The sequence below is a fragment of the Cantharellus anzutake genome, assembly GCF_015039405.1.
Source record: "Cantharellus anzutake strain C23 chromosome Unknown EI90scaffold_13, whole genome shotgun sequence".
In the NCBI taxonomy this organism is placed as follows: Eukaryota; Fungi; Basidiomycota; class Agaricomycetes; order Cantharellales; family Hydnaceae; genus Cantharellus; species Cantharellus anzutake.
This window is the reverse complement of record NW_024066963.1, coordinates 215,626-233,824: the sequence shown is the minus strand read 5'-3', so window position 1 is coordinate 233,824 and position 18,199 is coordinate 215,626. Positions and strand designations below refer to the sequence as shown.

The window sequence follows — 18,199 nt, the reverse complement described above, 5'->3', positions numbered from 1 at the left end:
TGAATATTACCAACGAGTCGGGTTACGGGGTTAACGGAAAGGTAAGTGATAACCCAGAAACGGAAAGGAGGGATAGGCCCGAAGGTGGGCTTGCAGGGCAAGCGAGTGTATTGTCCAGTGGAGGCAGGAGTGCGCTAGCGGACGTCGGAGCTGTCCGGAAGCCTTCGGGGCTCCATACTTAGGGAGGCATAGGTAATAAATTGAAAAGAGGGGGTGGTGACCATCGAGGGGTACCGAGGTGATTGCAGAATACGGGAGCTCCGAGGTTAGTGAAGAAGGAGCGGAGGTAGACTGGAGGAATCAGAGGGAGTGGAAGTCGATGGCTGGGGATGGATATGACAAAGCTGAATAATGGACTTAGGACATGACTCAGCAATAAGTAATTCAGTTCTTTGTCTTTTGGGCCGATCCCAGCAGGGTCTTGTAGCGCTAAAGCTATGCTCTACACCGCTTTAATTACGAACAGTTATCTTTAGAAATGACTCGGCTATAAAGGAACTTTCTAGACTGTTCTCTAATTTACCCCTTTTTGTGAAGCTGCATCATTACTAATGTTCTAGAGCTTTCCCAATTAATTAACTGATCCGCGGACTTCTGAATCACTTTATGCTTATAATCCGGGATCCAGATCATCAATCATTCCTTTGTTCCGATTTATTTGAGCTTAAAATCAAAAAGTTTTGATGAATCATGTCATATCTGTGCATACCCGACCCCGACCTGACTTCCAGACCTCCACCCTCTTCACCTCCGGAGTCATAACCTACCGTTGCCGTTGTAACGGGTCTATCAATCTAGACTCGTGGCTCAGGTCTAAGGGGGGTAGGTCTCTCTCTATCTCTAGGGTAGAATGGTCCTTGGGAGTACGGTGCTGATACTCTGTCTAACCTCTAACTAACTGTCTGTACAGTTGTCACGGAAGAGTCCGATACAAATAGAAAAGGAAAGTCACATGCGTGAATGAATGAAAATAGTAGAGATAATAAAGAAAATGCCATATCTCCTCAACAACTCCACCAAATCCGACGATCTTGGGCTCGTCAGAACAACCTCTACCACCTCTACAGCTCCTACTATTACCATGACTCACCAATCCTAGTCCCTGATGCAGTAGGGGGTGAAATGCGTGATAAGGGTTGGTTTGACCTGCACGGACTTGTCCCCACAACACCGTTCCGATACTCACCTTCGGTCTTGGCAAACACACCTCCCCCTTACCTCTCCAACCCTATCTCCGTCCGCTCCGATACTCATCTCGGACCGAACATCGCCCCACTTGCCACCCTTCCTACTACTCCGCTCCCCCTTCACAACACCTCCACCCTCCCGTCATCCCCCTACGCTTCCCCCGTCCGCTGTAGGAGAAATAATATTCAAAGAATAAAACAATGATCTATCAGAATAGTCAACGAACAGGTGACAAGTTCAGACGTTTAACAGATCTCATGATCTTTATGAGACTGGACAGACATTAGAAGATCATTATAAAATATCTACACCCATGTAGTATGAGATTTAATCTACTACAATCATGCCTAGAACTTGACATAGGTGTAATATTCAAAGAATATATCCCTACAACAAGAAAATAGCACATAGATGGCAGAATAAGGAGGAACATTGGGAAAGAAATGTAAATATCTCGGGAACCAGTAAACTTTTGACTGTAATCTTTTTACCATCTGGAAGGACTGTTTCTTAACTTTATCCACGGTTTTGTTTCATTCTAAAAGCTTCAAAACTGACGGAGATATCGCTCAAACGGCGAAACACCTTATAATTCATATATATTTATTTGCTAATTCTTACAAAAGATAATGTGACTCAAGGGAAATATATTGGCGCCCGGAAGTCTGGCGGACCGAATACCATATGATAGAGTATTCCCCGGCGCGGGCGGACAGTTTTTGATCGCATCAGAAGAGGAGAAAATGCTAAAAAACCGGATCTTGTATATTTTCCCATGATTCATCAAAACTTTTTGATTTTAAGCCCAAATAAATCGGAACAAAGGAATGATTGATGATCTGGATCTCGGATCATAAGCATGAAGTGATTCAGAAGTCCGCGGATCAGTTAATTAATTGGGAAGGCTCTAGAACATTAGTAATGATGTGGCTTCACAAAAAGGGGTCAATTAGAGAACAGTCTAGAAAGTTCCTTTATAGCCGAGTCATTTCTAAAGGTAACCGTTCGTAATTAAGGCGGTGTAGAGCATAGCTTCAGCGCTACAAGATCCCGCTGAGATCGGCCCAAAAGACAAAGAAATGAATTACTTATTGCTGAGTCATGTCCTAAGTCCATTATTAAGCTTACACAGCCCAACCCCCTATATCATTCTAGAACTATCTATAATACAAATGTAGCACATGTAACTAGTGCGAGGCGTGGGAGTAGAGAGGCCTCTGAAAAGCATAAAAGGCCACCGCTTCTGCCCCCTCTCAAACCTCAGGTAGAAATAAAAGTTTAATTCTCCTCACCAGTGGTTGGTTCATTTGCTCCAAAAGATAAAAGCAAATATTAGTTGTTAGCTAATATAAAACTAACACGTCACTCTAAGCGTGAGTTAGGGTCAGTTAGACACAGCTGAACAAAAGTGTCATAGTGAGAATTAGTGAGAATTTGGTGGAGGGACTTCTTAATTGAATAATCTCTCAGCAATACTTGGTTATCACACCACAGGAGAAAAGTGAGCGATCCTGAACCTGCTAGATAACTAGCACGCACTCTAAGCGATAGAAAGAGCAGTTTGGTCACTCCTGTATTGAGTAACATTTATTGCGGAATTATTTTATTAGCAGTTTTCCTTCAGTAAATTATCGGGAAAATCACATCCTACTGAAAAGTGGTAAATATAGGTGTAATATTGACTAGAAATCATAGTAAAGTCAATATAGAATTTTATCCGTAGACGATCTATACATCAGGTGAGATCGTTGGGGGGTGTTTATTGTTGTTTAGACAGTGAACAATCATATATTTGGCAACCAAAACACGGTCAGTATGCAAATCAGCACAAACTCTAATATCGTTATTGGACGTAGGAAACTGGTTACATAAGGTGATCCAGCTCCGCTCCTTCACCGCTCCGATACTCACCTTCGGACCTGACTACTCTCCTTTCCGCCACCCCTTCTCCCCTTACCTGTCCCCTCTCTCCTCCCTCCATTACTCCTCCGCCACCCTTCCGCCAAGTTACGACCTTCCACCACTGTTCCGTACTTCGCACTCGGACACCGCTCGTACCTTACTCCGAGCCTCCGTCATAGTCCCTACCTCGGACTTTGACTCCACCTCGGTCTTAGTCCATTGCATTGGTGACCTCATACTATGTAAACACCATTGCCAATATTCCTCGGACTTTCAACCCCGCCTCTGTAACCTCCGTAAGCTCCGCAACCCCCGAGCTTTGCGGACCGCCTTCGGCACTCTCGCCACCTGTAATGTATTTCTCGCGTTTTCCCTTCATCCCTATTTGGACTACTGCTTCTTTCTATTCTAGCCAGTTAGTCATCATCCCCACTTCCCCTCATCCTCCTGCCCCTCTGGGCCTCGCCCTCCCTACCTCCTTTGGGATGTATCAGAGGTCCTGCCTTATGACCTTCGGTACCTATCCGCTCCGTCTACCCTTTGTTCCCGTTCGGACGTCTTCGTCCCGATTCGGTTACCCTTTGTTTCCTTGTGCTTTTGCCCCTTCCATTATATATATCGGCGCTTGTACATACTCGTTTTGGTTTAGTCCGAAATCGACCTGAAATGCCCCCTAGAGACTTCCTGCTCACCTACTGTGAAATTAAGGACCAAATGGACAAACAGCAATGGCACAGCACTCTGCTTGAGTCGCTGAGGCCAAGGTCCCTCCACGCTAAGTCTCCGATTCCACTCTGGAGTCATCCGTTTCTGCCCCATTCTAACAGGTGCAGTCCTTCCTAGGGTTCGTCAACTTCTATCGCTGGTTCATCAAAGATTTCTCGGAGATAGCCTGCCCCCTCCATGCATTAACCCGCAAGTCGAAGACTTGGGCCTGGGGACCAGACGAGGACCGTGTGTTCTGCACCCTCAAAGACGCCGTCACCTCTGCCCCTGTCCTCACCTTCCCCGCTGACATGGGCCACTTCAAGCTTGAGTGCGATGCTTCCAACTTCACAACCGGCGCCGTCCTCTCTCAGCTCCAGACAGATGGAGAATTCCACCTGGTAGCCTTCATGTCGAAAAGCTTCACAGATGTGGAACGCAACTATGAGGTGTATGACAAGGAGATGCTTGCAATAGTGCGCGCCCTTGAGGAATGGCGGCATTTTCTGCAAGGAGCAGAGGAGAAGGTTGATGTCTACACTGACCACCGCAATCTAGGGTACTTCCGCACCGCGCAGTGCCTGAACTGGTGCCAAGCATGGTGGTTGCTCTTCCTCTCTCAGTTCCACTTTACCCTCATCCACCGCCCAGGAAAGCTCATGGGGAAACCGGATGCACTCTCATGCCGCACTGACCACCCGAGAGGTAAGGACGACAACAAGGGGCTGACACTCCTCCAACCAACTTGGTTCAAAACCCGTGCAACGGAGGCGATCTCCGTAGAAGGAGAAGAGATGACCATCCTCGAGAGGATCTGCAGAGCAAGGGACCTGGATGAGAGCGTGGTGAAGGCGATGCGAGAACTCGGAGAAGGGACAGTTAGGTCAGATGAATGGGAGAAACAGGGGGAGCTAGTCCTATACAGGGGAAGAATATACGTCCCCAAGGACCCACAGCTCCGCCACGACCTGGTGCAGCTACACCATGACACATGGGCGACGGGACATGGATGGCAGAGTATGTAGGACGCTATGTGCGCAGGTGTGACACCTGCAACCACGTCAAGTCCTTTCCCTCCTGTAAGGTCGGAAAGCTCATCCCGAACAAGGTCCCCGCATGCCACTGGCAAGTGATCTCTGTTGACATGGTAGGGGAGCTTCCCGAGTCGAAGGGATACAATGCCATTCTTGTCGTAGTGGACCGCCTGTCCAAGTGCATCCATGTGGTCCCTACAGTGATGACGGTGGACTCAGCGGGAATCGCGTGGCTCTTCCTTGAACACGTCTGGAGACACCATGGCCTACCCGAAGAGATCCTCAGCGATAGAGGAAGCGCCTTCATCTCCCGCTTCTCGAAGGAACTCGCAGACCTCCTCGGAGTCAAGCTCACCCCCTCAACACCCTACCACCCACAGACGGACAGACAAACTGAGCAGGTAAACCAGGAGATAGAAGCCTACCTTCGAGTGTTTGTCAACCACTGCCAAGACAACTGGGTGGACTGGCTCCCGCTAGTGGAGTTCGCCTACAACAACCACGTCCACTCCACTGCCTGCCAAACCCCCCTTCGAGCTCGACACCGGACAACACCCCAGGATGGGGACAGAGCCCACACGCACGTCTGAGGTGGAAGCTGCTGTAGGAGAAATAACAGCCACACTATGGAAACCCATTATGGAAATATGCCAGATAAATCAAAAAAAAAAAACCTCATACGACAAGTAGATATGAGAAAATAGAAGGACCTGAATTTTAACGAATTTTACGAATTTTTACGAATTATTATGACCATACACGATAAATCGAAAGAAAGAAAAATAGCAAAAATACTTCAAGCTTACTATCAACGAGACGGAATTCTCAGGGGAATTTATAGCAAATATTAAACCAAGAATTAGGACAATCGACCAAGATTTGACTATAAAAAATAATCAGAGAACCTCCACGGAAACTACTTTCCCACGTCCGAACATGTAGCCAAGGATGGAAGTACCACGGAACGAAGATTCCTCAGGAACTAATGCAAAAGTCAGAGTCGTGTTTACAATAGGAAATGTAGATGTCCTCCAAACGGAACCAATGAGAGTAATTACAGGGGAAACTACCTATAAACGATGGAGATATGACTAAAACTCCTGCAAAACGAGGACAATGCCTAAAAGGGAAGCGCGAAGATTAACCAGTAACGACCGAGACAAGCTTGATAGCCCATTAGAAAGGAAGGGATCCAATCTTAATCCTCCCAAATTTTCATAATAAAAGGATCATGCGTTAATGAGATATCCAATAACGGGAATAGTGACATCGAAAGTCCGAGCTTAGGGAAAAGACGATGTTTGCGTAGGATCCATAGTTACAACATACAACGAAATTTACACGGAAATTATTAAGAATGGGGAACTATAGTTATGCAAATTTTCAGCCCAAACAGTCCAGCCGTTGTGAAGTTATACCCATGACAGGAATATAGAAATCCGCATCATGTGTAATGACACGTGAGGGTGGCGATGCGCAGGGAACCGGCCGTCGGAACTGAGATCCGCACTTCGGCAGATCACGAAGACCAATTTCCGTCCAAATAAGGAAGAGCCCGGTCAAAACAAAGCACAGAAAGTGCAAAACAACCTTAAATCATGAGGGAAAAATCTGAAATAAATCACAGAAGCCCATATGAAAGAAATAAACACCCATGCATATCATAAATCCCGAACAATTAAACGAAAATGGCGCCCACATACGAACGACTATGGGAATGATGCACATGATTACCGAATGTGTGCGCGAACTTTTGCTAACTCAACGAATACCAGGAAATAGGACACAACCTTGGTACCATTGGAAAGGTGGGAATAAATGAAAATTTATGATACCAAGAACGTGAGAAAACATCCAGAAATGAATGAGATATAGGGACATGAAGTTAGAAACCTGAAAACGCGCGGGAAAACAGCTTCAAGAGGTCCAGAGTCCTAAATCAAATACATAAAAATATGAAATCTTCAAGGACGACCTACTATAACAACGAACAATACATATGGAGGATTAGGATGTGATAATACAAAGGGGAATCAGGGAATATGAACGAAATTCATGAAAACCACTAAACTAAGATGGACCATGGTAGGAATTTTAGGGAACAATATTCTAATGAGGAGGAGAGCTATAACACATTCGTTTGAGTAATTCTTGATTACTAGCAACTTTTTCTTTCAGTTTTAAACCTGAATAATTCACTCATTTACCATTTCAGTCTCATTTTAACTAAATGTCACTAAATAAAAATGGAATAAATCAGCTGAAGGTCTCAGCATAGCCGTACGCATAGTAATGCGAAGTTTGAATTCAGAATCATCGAGTCATAGCAAATTTAACGGTATATATAGGGAATTTGAAATAGGTAACTGCGGCAAATGCAGCGCAGCCAAGTTCCAATTAACCATTAAAATAGCTTAAGCGAGGGAGGACAATAAGAATTCTAGGCGCAGTCTGACCGCAGTAGAACTATAGCATGAAGATTTCATTTTTATTCAGTTTGAGAAAAATACACTGTAAATAAATCCTGTAAATAGAAGGTAGAGCGTGAAAAAGGAAGGCGACCCAAGGAGTATAAAAGGGAGACCCTTTCTGCGACTTTTCGCCCCCCTTAGAGAAGTAAGAAAATAGAGTATTATTTTTCTCAAGCATTTCTGGTTGTCACTCCAGTGCGAAAAAGTGATATACAGTTAAGATTGCCACTGTAGTAAAAGGCAGCAATAAAGGAGAGAAATATTAAGTAGATATTTCAACAGGAGAGCTGGTTAACACTCCAGATTTCAAAGTGTAAACACAAAACAGTTATTTTGCTACTGTTAAAACAAGCGATAAAATAAGACAAAAATAAAACGAACTCAAGGGACACTCCAGACACCATCCAAATTCATTAACTGAATAGAATCTTTGAAACTTCACCAAGTAGAAGATTAAATTCAAGTTTAAATCCAAATTAAACAACGCTACACAGAATTACACCTAGACAAATTAATAAATTTCAATAAAGAAACAGCTCCGCAGGGCTCGGTTTATCTGTAAGTCAATTCCCAGGAACTTTAAAACTAACCCATAAAAATAGAATTAGCCAAAACACTCGGATTGGTACTATATTTACAATAAATAACACTAGTACACTTCCCCATCCTAACTAAAGAACCAGGGAACAGCTTGGTGGTGGTCTCGTTTGAACCTCCCAACTGACCTTCCTTCGTTCTCTCCTTCACCGCAGATGCGTTCTCCTCAAGAATGATGAAAATGCAAGAGGAGGCGAAGGCAGCACTGGAGTATGCAGCAGACGAGATGGCCCGCTACTATGACCGCAATCGCAGGGCAGCCCCTACATACCAAGAAGGTGACCAGGTCTGGCTTAGCACCCAGAACTACACGACTGACCATCCAACCAAGAAGCTAGACCACAAGTGGATTGGCCCCTTCGAGATCACCAAAGTTGTCTCCCCTGCCACCGTCAAACTCCGACTCACCGCACGACAGAAGGGGATCCACCCAGTTGTGTCCATGATGAACGTCAGGCCGCACTGCCCCGATGAAATTGCGGAACGCCCCACCGACCCAGGCCCAGGCCCAGACCTCATAGATGGGGAAGAAGAGTATGAGGTTGAAAAAATCCTGGACTCCAGATGGTGGCACTGGAAACTCTGGTACTTGGTAAAGTATACCGGCTGGCCAAACTCAGAGAACCAGTGGCTCGCATGCGACCACCTGACCCACGCCTCCGACCTAGTGGAAGACTTCCATCGGACACACCCTCACGCCCCAGGGAGAGGAAGAGAAGACCGCCCAGCCACTTCGAGGCGAAGCGGCTTAAGGAGGGGGTGATGTCAGGGCATGCCCCAGCACGCCCCGCCTGACCCCCGCTCTGCTTCCCTGCTCCGCACCGCTTCCCCCTCCTCTCCCTCTTCCTTTCTCCCTTCTTTCTTTCTTTCTTTCTTTCCTTCTCTCTCTCTTACATGGACCACCTTTCCTGCTGTTCAATGTACCACCGGCATGCATGCCCATTTCCCCTCCTGTATCTTACCATCCCTACATCGCCGCTACTGCCGCTGCACTTGCCCTGCACCACAGCAGGCCCTCTCGGGATCTCCCGCGGAGGCACCCAGAGAGCCATGGCTGTGTGCAAGGGTAACGTGGCGTGCCCCACATGACCAATCCCACATGTATAATAACAGCTGGAGTGGGAACCGAAGAAGTAGCCTTCTTCTCACATTCCCACTTCAGACTAAGTGGTCAGGGATGCTCACCCCACAATGGGATCGCCGCTATGCACAGCCGCTATTCGTCCCACCGAGTCCCGCACACCGGGACCTTGCCGCTTTCGGAGCTGTCCCTGACAGTTACCTAGCACCTGACACACAGTACCCCAGTCCCCCAAAGCTCGATGAACCTCCCCTATCATCGTTGTATTTTTTGATAATTTTTCAGACCAGGTTATGGCCCACCCAGACATGTTACTGAGTTGCCTTCACAGTATTTTCACCATAACTCCCCCAGTTCTTCTCCGATCCGGATGCACTTGGTATCGCTGGAAAGCTACCATCAAGAAGAGTAGAACGAGTCCAAGATTGGGAGATTTGGTGCAGCCGTTGTGGAGATCGTCGGAATTTATCGATTGTGTGGCCGTTCCCATATATTTTTATGTTTTCTGTTGTTTTCTTTGTTCTATGTTGTTCTGTCCGTTTCTATCCGTCCCTAACACCGTCGGATTGCTCGGAAATTAGCTCAGTATAACTTGGGTTTATATACAAGATGTATCTAGTATGATACAGAGGTTCTCCCCTCTGCTCCGCTAAGTACTAGGTCCGTGTGCCTGGGGTGGTGTCTGAGTGCTTGTAGTCTTGGAGAGAGTGCTTCGCAGTGTCTTCCAGGGAGGTCCACCTAGTGTGTTGAGGTTTTTAGGCTGAGTTAGTCGGGACCGGGGTCACAGTGAGTCCGAAACCCTAGGTGCCCTTTCCACCCCCCCCTTCTTCTTTCCCTTTGGTGAGGGAGCAGCTGGAAGAGTGGTGAGCCCTTGACTGTGGTCTTGCCATCTTTCCCCACTTGCAACGTCCAAGAGAGACGTAGGTGAGTGTTTGTTTGAGGTTTTTGCAGACTCATTAGCGCCCACGGACCAAAACCCGGCCCCACGAACCACACCTGCACACACTACCACCCTCCCCCTTCTCTCTGTCTCAAGTCTAGACGATAAACCCATTACAATGTGTGTGATGTTTCTCCCTCCATAGCCGAAGGTCTTTTGACCATGCTCACTTCAAAACTGAAAAGATGACCACATCGAGTCCTTGTGTCATGGCAGTGCATTCCGGCCCATTAGCCGCCTGTCCCGATGCTGCCCGAGCCCATTCCCGCTACGTGAGCATGAGCACGATGAGCACGAGCCCCAACCTCAGCCCTATCCTCCCTGAGGACTCCCTGCTCACTCCCCTGCTTGCCCCTAGGCTCCCCTGCACCTGGCCGACTCCCCCACAGCCACACCAACCTTCCCACCCTGAGTCCACCTCCGGCACCATGCCCAGCGTGACTCCTCTACCGTGCCCACTTGGCCCCTACAGGGCTGCTACCATTCCCGCGCCCGACTCCGGCCCAACTCCGAGTCCAGCGCCGCTACGATACCATTGCCGCTATCATGGCCCTACGCTCCTTCTTTTATTTATCTGTTATTGTTTGTTTTGACCCTCGGTCATTGCCGGCCGCTGTGCGGCCAACCCCGCTCTTGTTCCCTTTTGCTTCCGGACCCTTCGGCCTTCGGCCCGGGTCTGCTTCCATTCATTCCTTCCTCCTATATATATCCTGTATACTACATTATAGTACTTTAGCTCTAATATCGATTTGACCATGACCTCTAAGTCCTGACCCCAACAAGGCAACCACAGTAAGTCTGAAATGAGGGCCAAGAGACAACTAGGGGGCACAGCACTCCTTTAGAGTCGCTGAGGCCAAATGCCCTACCCTCGGGCCTTGTTTGCGGCATCATGGCCATTGCGGCCTATATTGGCCCGCAACGGCGACCTTTGGTGCCGACCCCGGACCAGTGTCTAACACCTTGGAGAACATGTGTGGTATGAGCAGGTAGGCAAATGATGATGATTTTCCGCTCTATGGCAAAGTCAATAAGACCCATAGTGTAGTGTGAGTTATGGCCATCAAGGATAATGAGCTGGTGCTCATTGTCATTCTCCAACTTGTTGCATATTCTGTCCATAAATTGGTAAGCATCCTCTTCTGAATAATTGGTCTACATATGCTGCATTAATTGGATTGTTCTGACACCACTTCTCCATGAAGTAATGTCCCTTGAAGATCACCACTGGTGGGAGAGCAGTGCCATCAGCACAGACTGTGCACATCACCATGACATTTTCACGGTTCCCATCCTCAACTTTATGCTGGATCTTTGTACCTGGTCACGTGAGAACTCATTGTTTGGACTCTTTACCAATTGGAAATCCAGACTCATCAAAATTGTATATATTGCGGGTGTGGAATTGATACTTATTGCATGCATCTTGGAGCATATCAAACCAGAGCTTGACATCGGTAGGATTTACAGCTGATGCATGCACAGTATCAAGGTTGGTACTCCACTTCAGTGAGATATAGTCACCATACTTGATTAGGAACTTCTGGACCCAGCTGGACCCGAATGGCTGGGCTTGTGGGTCCCAGAGACGCTTAATCTCCAGTGCATAGTGGGCCAAGTATTCGTGTGTAAGTGGGAAGGCTTGAGGAAATTTGTATCCGGTGCGACTACTGGACTTATCCGGAGCTCCAAATTCTTATGACGTAAACCAGCGTGACTGGACAAATGACATAAAATGGACAAGCCTGGTATCGAACCCAGGACTTCTAGTGTGCATCCATACACTACTCGCCCGTTATGCCAGGGGGGGGGTACCCCTTCCCTGATGGTTTGGGAGATCACTTGATCCCTTCCTCCAACAAGGCTCAGTCAGCCATACCGAGTGCGAAGTCAATGAAAGTGAGGGCCTCGGCATTATTGAGGTTAGAAACTTCATCGGCCAATTCCATTCTAGTCTTCCCCCCTTTCACATGTTTTCCAAGTGCTCTATAACCAATCCCAAACTGGTCAGCAATGACTCGCAACCCTGCAGGTCTTTGACCCTCTTCCCAAGCCTTCTTCTGCTCTGCCAGATACGCTGCAACAGCAGCCTTTTGTGGTCTTCAAGAAGTTTCTGATGAGTTCTAGCCCGAGAATTAGACCTCCCAACCATAACTAGACTGAGACTTTAGAGGGGGTGTTGGAAAAAAGGAGGAACAAATTAGGATGGGTCACGCTGAGCATGGTGGTGTGACCCTTACAATTCAAAGCACTGCCTTCCATAATCATCATAAGCGACGTTGAAGGGAGCATCTGGGATTGTGTATTATACATGCTTTTGCTAGTACATATGGATTATATGTGCTATATCAGTATCTGCAACATGATATGAGGGCTTTATGAATTCAGAGAAAATTGCAATTTCCCAGTGTAACTTTGCATTTTTTCAGTGTCCACTGATGGGGCTTGCTCAAAACTTTATATGTTAGCTCCTGTCACACAAGAGCACATGCTACGAAAAAAAATGAAGCAAATTAACCTACCAGTTGATGAGTGCTAGGAAAGTGTGCACTTCGGGGGCGTGTGAACTTTGGAGGCAAATGGCTGTAGAACAAAGGAAACAACAGAAACCATAAAAAAATATATAGGAACGGCCACACAATCGATAAATTCCCACGATCTCCACAACCGCTGCACCATATCTCCCGATCTTGGACCTGTTCTACTTGTTTTGATGGTAGCTTTCCAGCGATACCAAGTGCGTCCGGATCAGAGAAGAACTGGGGGAGATATGGTGAAAATCCTGAGAAAGCAGCCTGATAAGGAAAGAGTGGCCATCACCTGGTCTGGAAATATCAAAAAATATGAAGATGATAGTGGAGGCTCAACGGGCTTTGGGGGACTGGGGGACTGTGTGTTGGGTGCTACACAATGTCTGTAGGCCATGATATAATAGTGTCTGGGTACTACCAGCTCTTCCCTCCTACAACATAGTCCTCTTGTGTGTTGTCTTTCATTGGGGATTGAGCATAGACAGACATAGTGATTTCTGGAACGTTTGGATCATCAATGGGTCCACCCCCTGCTAATCCCAAGATGAAAGAGCAGCAGGTGCCATCTGGAATCACATTCAAACAAATGGGAAATAGCCCTGAGAGATGAGAGGATGCCATGAGAAGTAGTCTGATCCAAAATGATGTTCATAGGGGACTGCAACAAAAGTAGTTTATATTGAGAGAAGGAACCAAGGATAGATGAAGTGATTACTCAAATTTGTAAACAGTTGAAATGGATTCATTGTAATGGTTGATCAGCAGATGAGTGGTGGTCCATTTGAAAATAAACTCAGACATGAACAATTTTGCATGTTATTGGAAATCCAGGGGGTGGTACCATAAATGAAACATCATCAGATTCATGGTGTTGAGAAGACAGTATGAAAAAATGAGTGATAGAGAGAGAAGAATGATGAGTGATGTCACTAAACTTCAGTTGTACCATAAATGAAAGGTCATCAGATACGTGCTGAGGAAAAAATGAGTGATAGAGAGCAGAAACTGATGACTAAAGTCACTAAACTTCAAGTTGGCATAGGCCTGTGTCAGGGCACACCCGCCTGACCCCACTCCACCTGGTCCGACCCCACCCAATCCCACTACCCTCACCCGGTGCCCCCATCCTCCCTCCTCCCTTCTCTCCTTCTTCCTTTCCCTTCTTCTTCCTTCTTCTTTCCTTTCTTTCCTTCTTTCCTTTTCTACTACATGGATGACTTCCTTGCTCGATGTACCATTAACCAGGCTGTGCAATATGCCCGGACCCGGACACACCGGGTGACGCTGTCAGGGCGTGGGAAAACGTTACTGTGACTCGCCGTCGGCGACTGTTAAGGTCCGCTGCTCCGGCGTAACAGCCCGTTAAGGGTGGGGATGACAATCATGGCGAAACAGGGTTTCGGCTTCAACAACTCGTTCGTGAGCGTTGCGCCTTGTACTTGATGCGGCCCCGATATTTCAGAGGGCAGAGGGTGCGACTGAGTCAGACAGAGAGTGCAGGGGGTAACCCTAGTTGATTTTCGAACTAAAGTACAAGGTAGTATACAACCGGTATTTAAGTGTGACGGAATGAATAGAAATAAGTTGCCAGATCTCACGGAGATTGCAGGCAGGCTTAAGAAGGAACAAAAACAAACAAAGAGTGGGAGAAGGATGGCTGTGCACAGCCATCAAGAAAAACAAGCATGATAAGGAATGACTCATAGGCCTGTGACGGGCTGTGGAACAGGTAGCAGTGATGGGGAAGGGTGACGGGCTTGTTCAGGCAGCGTTGGGCAGGTAGCGGAGTTGACAGGGTCGAAGCGGAGGAGGGAGAAGGTGTGGGGAGTGATCACCTGACCGTGGGAATTGCCGGGTCATGACAGATGCCCTACACACCGGACGCTCCTGAGACCTCTTACGGAGATACCCGGGCAGACACGGCTGTGCATGTAGATGATGTGGCGCTCCCCATGTGACCTCCAACCACATGTACATAAACACAGCCTAAGTGGGAACTGAGAAGTAACCTTCTTCTCACACTTCCCACTTTAGCCTAAGTGGCCAGGGACCCTTGCCTGCTTCGGGCCCGTTGTTATGCACACCCGCACTACACCCTACCGGGCCCTCAGCCCTGGGCGATATACCCGGATGCTCTCGACCCCGGGTCGGTCCCTGACAGCCTGATGTCAGGGCACACCTGCCTGACCTGGCCCCACCTGGCCCCACCTCACCCGGTACCCCACTACCCACTCCTCCCCTACCTCCTCCTCCTTTTCCTTTACCTCTCTTCCTTTCTCTCTCCTCTTTTCTCTCTTCTTTCTTCTTTCTTCTTTCCTTATTACACAGACAATTCCCTTGTATCAATGTACCATTGACCTGACTGCAGCACAACATGCCTGGACCCAGACACACTGTGTGACCTCCTGCACACTGGACACTCCTGGGATCTCTTGCAGAGATACCCAGACAGATGTGGCTGTGTGCATAGATGACGTGGCACCTCCCATGTGGCCTTAATGACATGTATATAAACACAGCTTAAGTGGGAACTGAGAAGCAACCTTCTTCTCACACTTCCCACTTTAGCCCAAGTGGCCAGGGATGCCTGTCTGCATTGGGCCTGTTGCTGCACATGCCCACATCACACCCTACCAGGCCCTCAGCTCCAGATGATACACCCAGATGCTCTCAACCCCAGGTCAGTCCCTGACACCTGATTGTTCCTGGCCATAGTGAGTCAGTGGAAGATTTATGAAATTAGCCCAATTTGTTCTGTGATTACAGGTGTTAAATGAGCAGTTATCAGACACACATTCAAGTCAGTAATTTTTTATACACCACATTCGTGACATCAAGTTTATCGTTTGGAATGAGTACCATACCATGAGACCGGTGGCAAATGTGTGTAAGGGCAGTGTATAGCTGTCCATGTGCAAACATGAACATGTCCTCATGACAGTCAAGACCAACATGATTGAGAGTAAGCCCTTGACAACTGTTGAAAGTCATGGAGTAAGCCAAATGTAAGGGGAATTGTTTGCATCTGATTGTATGTTGGGCATATGGAGGTTGAAAATCAAAGTTGATACATGGTATGAGATGTTGTAACCGGGCTCAAGGAGCACTCGGGTCTGACAAGAATGTGGGGACTAGTGCTGGGATAGGGTCGGTGATGGGGGGTGGCAATGTGCTGTGGTCCTGGTGCTCAACAAAAATCTCTAAAAACAAACACCCAGTCCTGGTCACTCTGGACAATCTTCAGGAGTCCTAGGCTGCTCTCTGGACATGCTCTGGTGTGGCTGATCTTCTAGACAAAGTGTCAGGGACTCATCCAGGGTTGAGGAAGCCTGGGTATAGCCTCCAGGGCTGAGAGCCTGGCAGGGGGTGGATCGGGTGTGTGTACTGACAGGCCTGATGCAGGACTATGGTCCCTGGCCACTTAGACTGAAGTGGAAAGGTGAGAAGAAGGCTACTTCTTCGGTTCCCACTTCAGGTATCTTTATGTACATGCGGCTTGGGTCACATGACGGATGCCACATCACCCTTGCACACAGCCATAACCACCCAGGTGTCTCCATGGGAGATCCCGAGGGCATCCAGTGTGAGCACGCATGCTGGGCACAGCAGGAAGTTGCCCGGGGTGCCCAGACTGGATGTGTTGTGGGTGTGCTGCACAATGGTACATTGGTATAAAGAAGGTCGTCTGTGTGAAATAAAGAGAGAATAAAGAAGAAGTGAAATAGGAAGAAAGTGAGGAAGCAGGGATGAGGAGAGAGGAAGGAAAAGAGGGAAGAGGTGAGGAGGGGTGGATAGCAGGGTACTGGGTCAGGTGGGGCTGGGTGGAGCCGGGTCAGGTGGGTGTGCCCTGACACAAAGGGACACTGCAAATTGGGAGGCCCCTTCTGAGGGGGGGAAGTTCTCTGTATCATACCAGGAAATAATAAGCAATATAGGTAATATAAAATGAATGAAATGAATATAACCAAATCCAAACCGCTACTCCTCGTCCTTCTCCTGCCGCTCCATTAAATCGTCCTAAATCGTAGCTTTCCGCCGATACTAAATTCGTCCAAATCGGTCCAGTGGAAGCTGAGATATGGATAATTGAACTTTATGCCAGGCACCAGGAAGGTCACATGCTAGTGTGGAGACATGGGAAATGCAGCAATATCAGGCTCTGAGGTCGGAATTGGGCTGGGAAAAATATGGAAAAATGAGGGGTATGTAGGGAGTGGGTTGTATAGTGGGTAGAGGACTGGGGGGAAAGCCTGGGGTGTATGGTGTGTGTTCTACATGCTGAAATATGTGGAAACCATGTTTTTGTGGTGCATGGATTTATCTGTTGGGTCAATTGCCATGATTTAGGAGTCGTACTTTGATCCATCGTGAGTGACAGTTGACAATGAGCACCCATTGGTTTTTGACCCCTTTGGGTACTGATAGATTTCTCAATAACATGCACACCACTCTGGGTTTGAGATGAAGTTCATGGTTGGGAGCTTCAGTGGATTTCATGAGAGCGAGGTAATCTGGTGAAGCTACAGTATGAGCATCATTGACTGTGCCATCATCATCCACAATGGAATTATAACTGAAGTAGCATGCTAAAGGTACAGTCAGTTCCAGTCATTGGCAATCGTGAAGGAAGTAACATGCATATGGGACCTGGCAATTGATGCAAAATTGAATCATTGAAGTTGCCTACTAAGACATTCAGTGGAGTAAGAAAAGCTTGTCAAACAGCAGTTAATGGTTGGCACAAAATTTGATCTGGAAACAGAAATTGCTGAACCTCATCAAGGTGTTCTGTGCAAAGAAAGAAGTTGTCATATCCATCCCCGGCCATCGACTTCCAGTCCCTCCGATCCCTCCGTTCCAACTCCACTCCTCCCTCACTAACCTCGGAGCCCCCGTATTCCGCAATCCTCTCGGCACCCCTCGATGGTTACCACCCCCTCATTTCAATTTATTACCTACACCTCCCTAAGTACGGAGTCCCGAAGACTTCCGGACAGCTCCGACGTCCGCTAGCGCACCCCTGCCTCCGCTGGGCAATACACTCGCCTGCCCTGCAGAGCCCACCTTCGGGCCTATCCCTCCTTTCCATTTCTGGGTTATCGCCTGCCTTTCCGCTAACCCCGCGAACCGACTTGTCGGTAATATTCAGTCGGCTAATGTTAAACCCCATTAGCTCCGCTCCGTTCGGCTCCGCCAATTGCGGACCCGTCTCCGCTGTAACCATATATATATCCCACTTGTACATAGGTTACACCCCAGTAGTAAAATCAACTAGAGTTACCCCCCCTAGGTTCTAATTGCCAGTCAGTAAGTTAGGGCACGGACGTGTCACTAGGCACAGCGCTCTTGGCAGAAGTCGCTGAGGCCGAAGCCCTCCGCTACAGAGACATCCCCTCATCTCAAATCTGGTCTCTGACAGAAGTTGTCCAGATTGATGTGCAATTGTGTCCAATCTTCACCCATGGAGCAAAAGTACATAGTTCTGGGTCTTGAGCATTTCACATTGGTTCCATCAATTTGAGTGTATGGAACCAGTTGTCAGGGACTCATCTGGGGTTGAGGAGGCCCGGGTGTAGCACCTGGTGCTGAGAGCCTGGTGGGGTGCAGATCAGGCATGTGTACTGACAGGCCCAATGTGGGACAGCAGTCCCTGGCCACTTAGACTGAAGTGGAAAGATGAGAAGAAGGCTACTTCGTCAGTTCCCACTTCAGGTATGTTTATATACATATGGCTTGGGTCACATGACAGA

At 47.7% G+C, this 18,199-nt stretch overlaps 1 protein-coding gene across 1 annotated transcript; it reads right to left on the bottom strand.

Annotated features, from left to right (window-relative positions):
* Positions 1-11,783: 11,783 nt before the first annotated feature.
* On the bottom strand, positions 11,784-12,938 carry EI90DRAFT_3120328 (uncharacterized protein; the record flags this gene model as incomplete). The annotated part of the gene is made up of 2 exons (XM_039063302.1): positions 11,784-12,008; positions 12,885-12,938. 2 exons carry the CDS (start codon positions 12,936-12,938, stop codon positions 11,784-11,786), a joined length of 279 nt encoding a protein of 92 aa, XP_038918544.1.
* Positions 12,939-18,199: the final 5,261 nt, after the last annotated feature.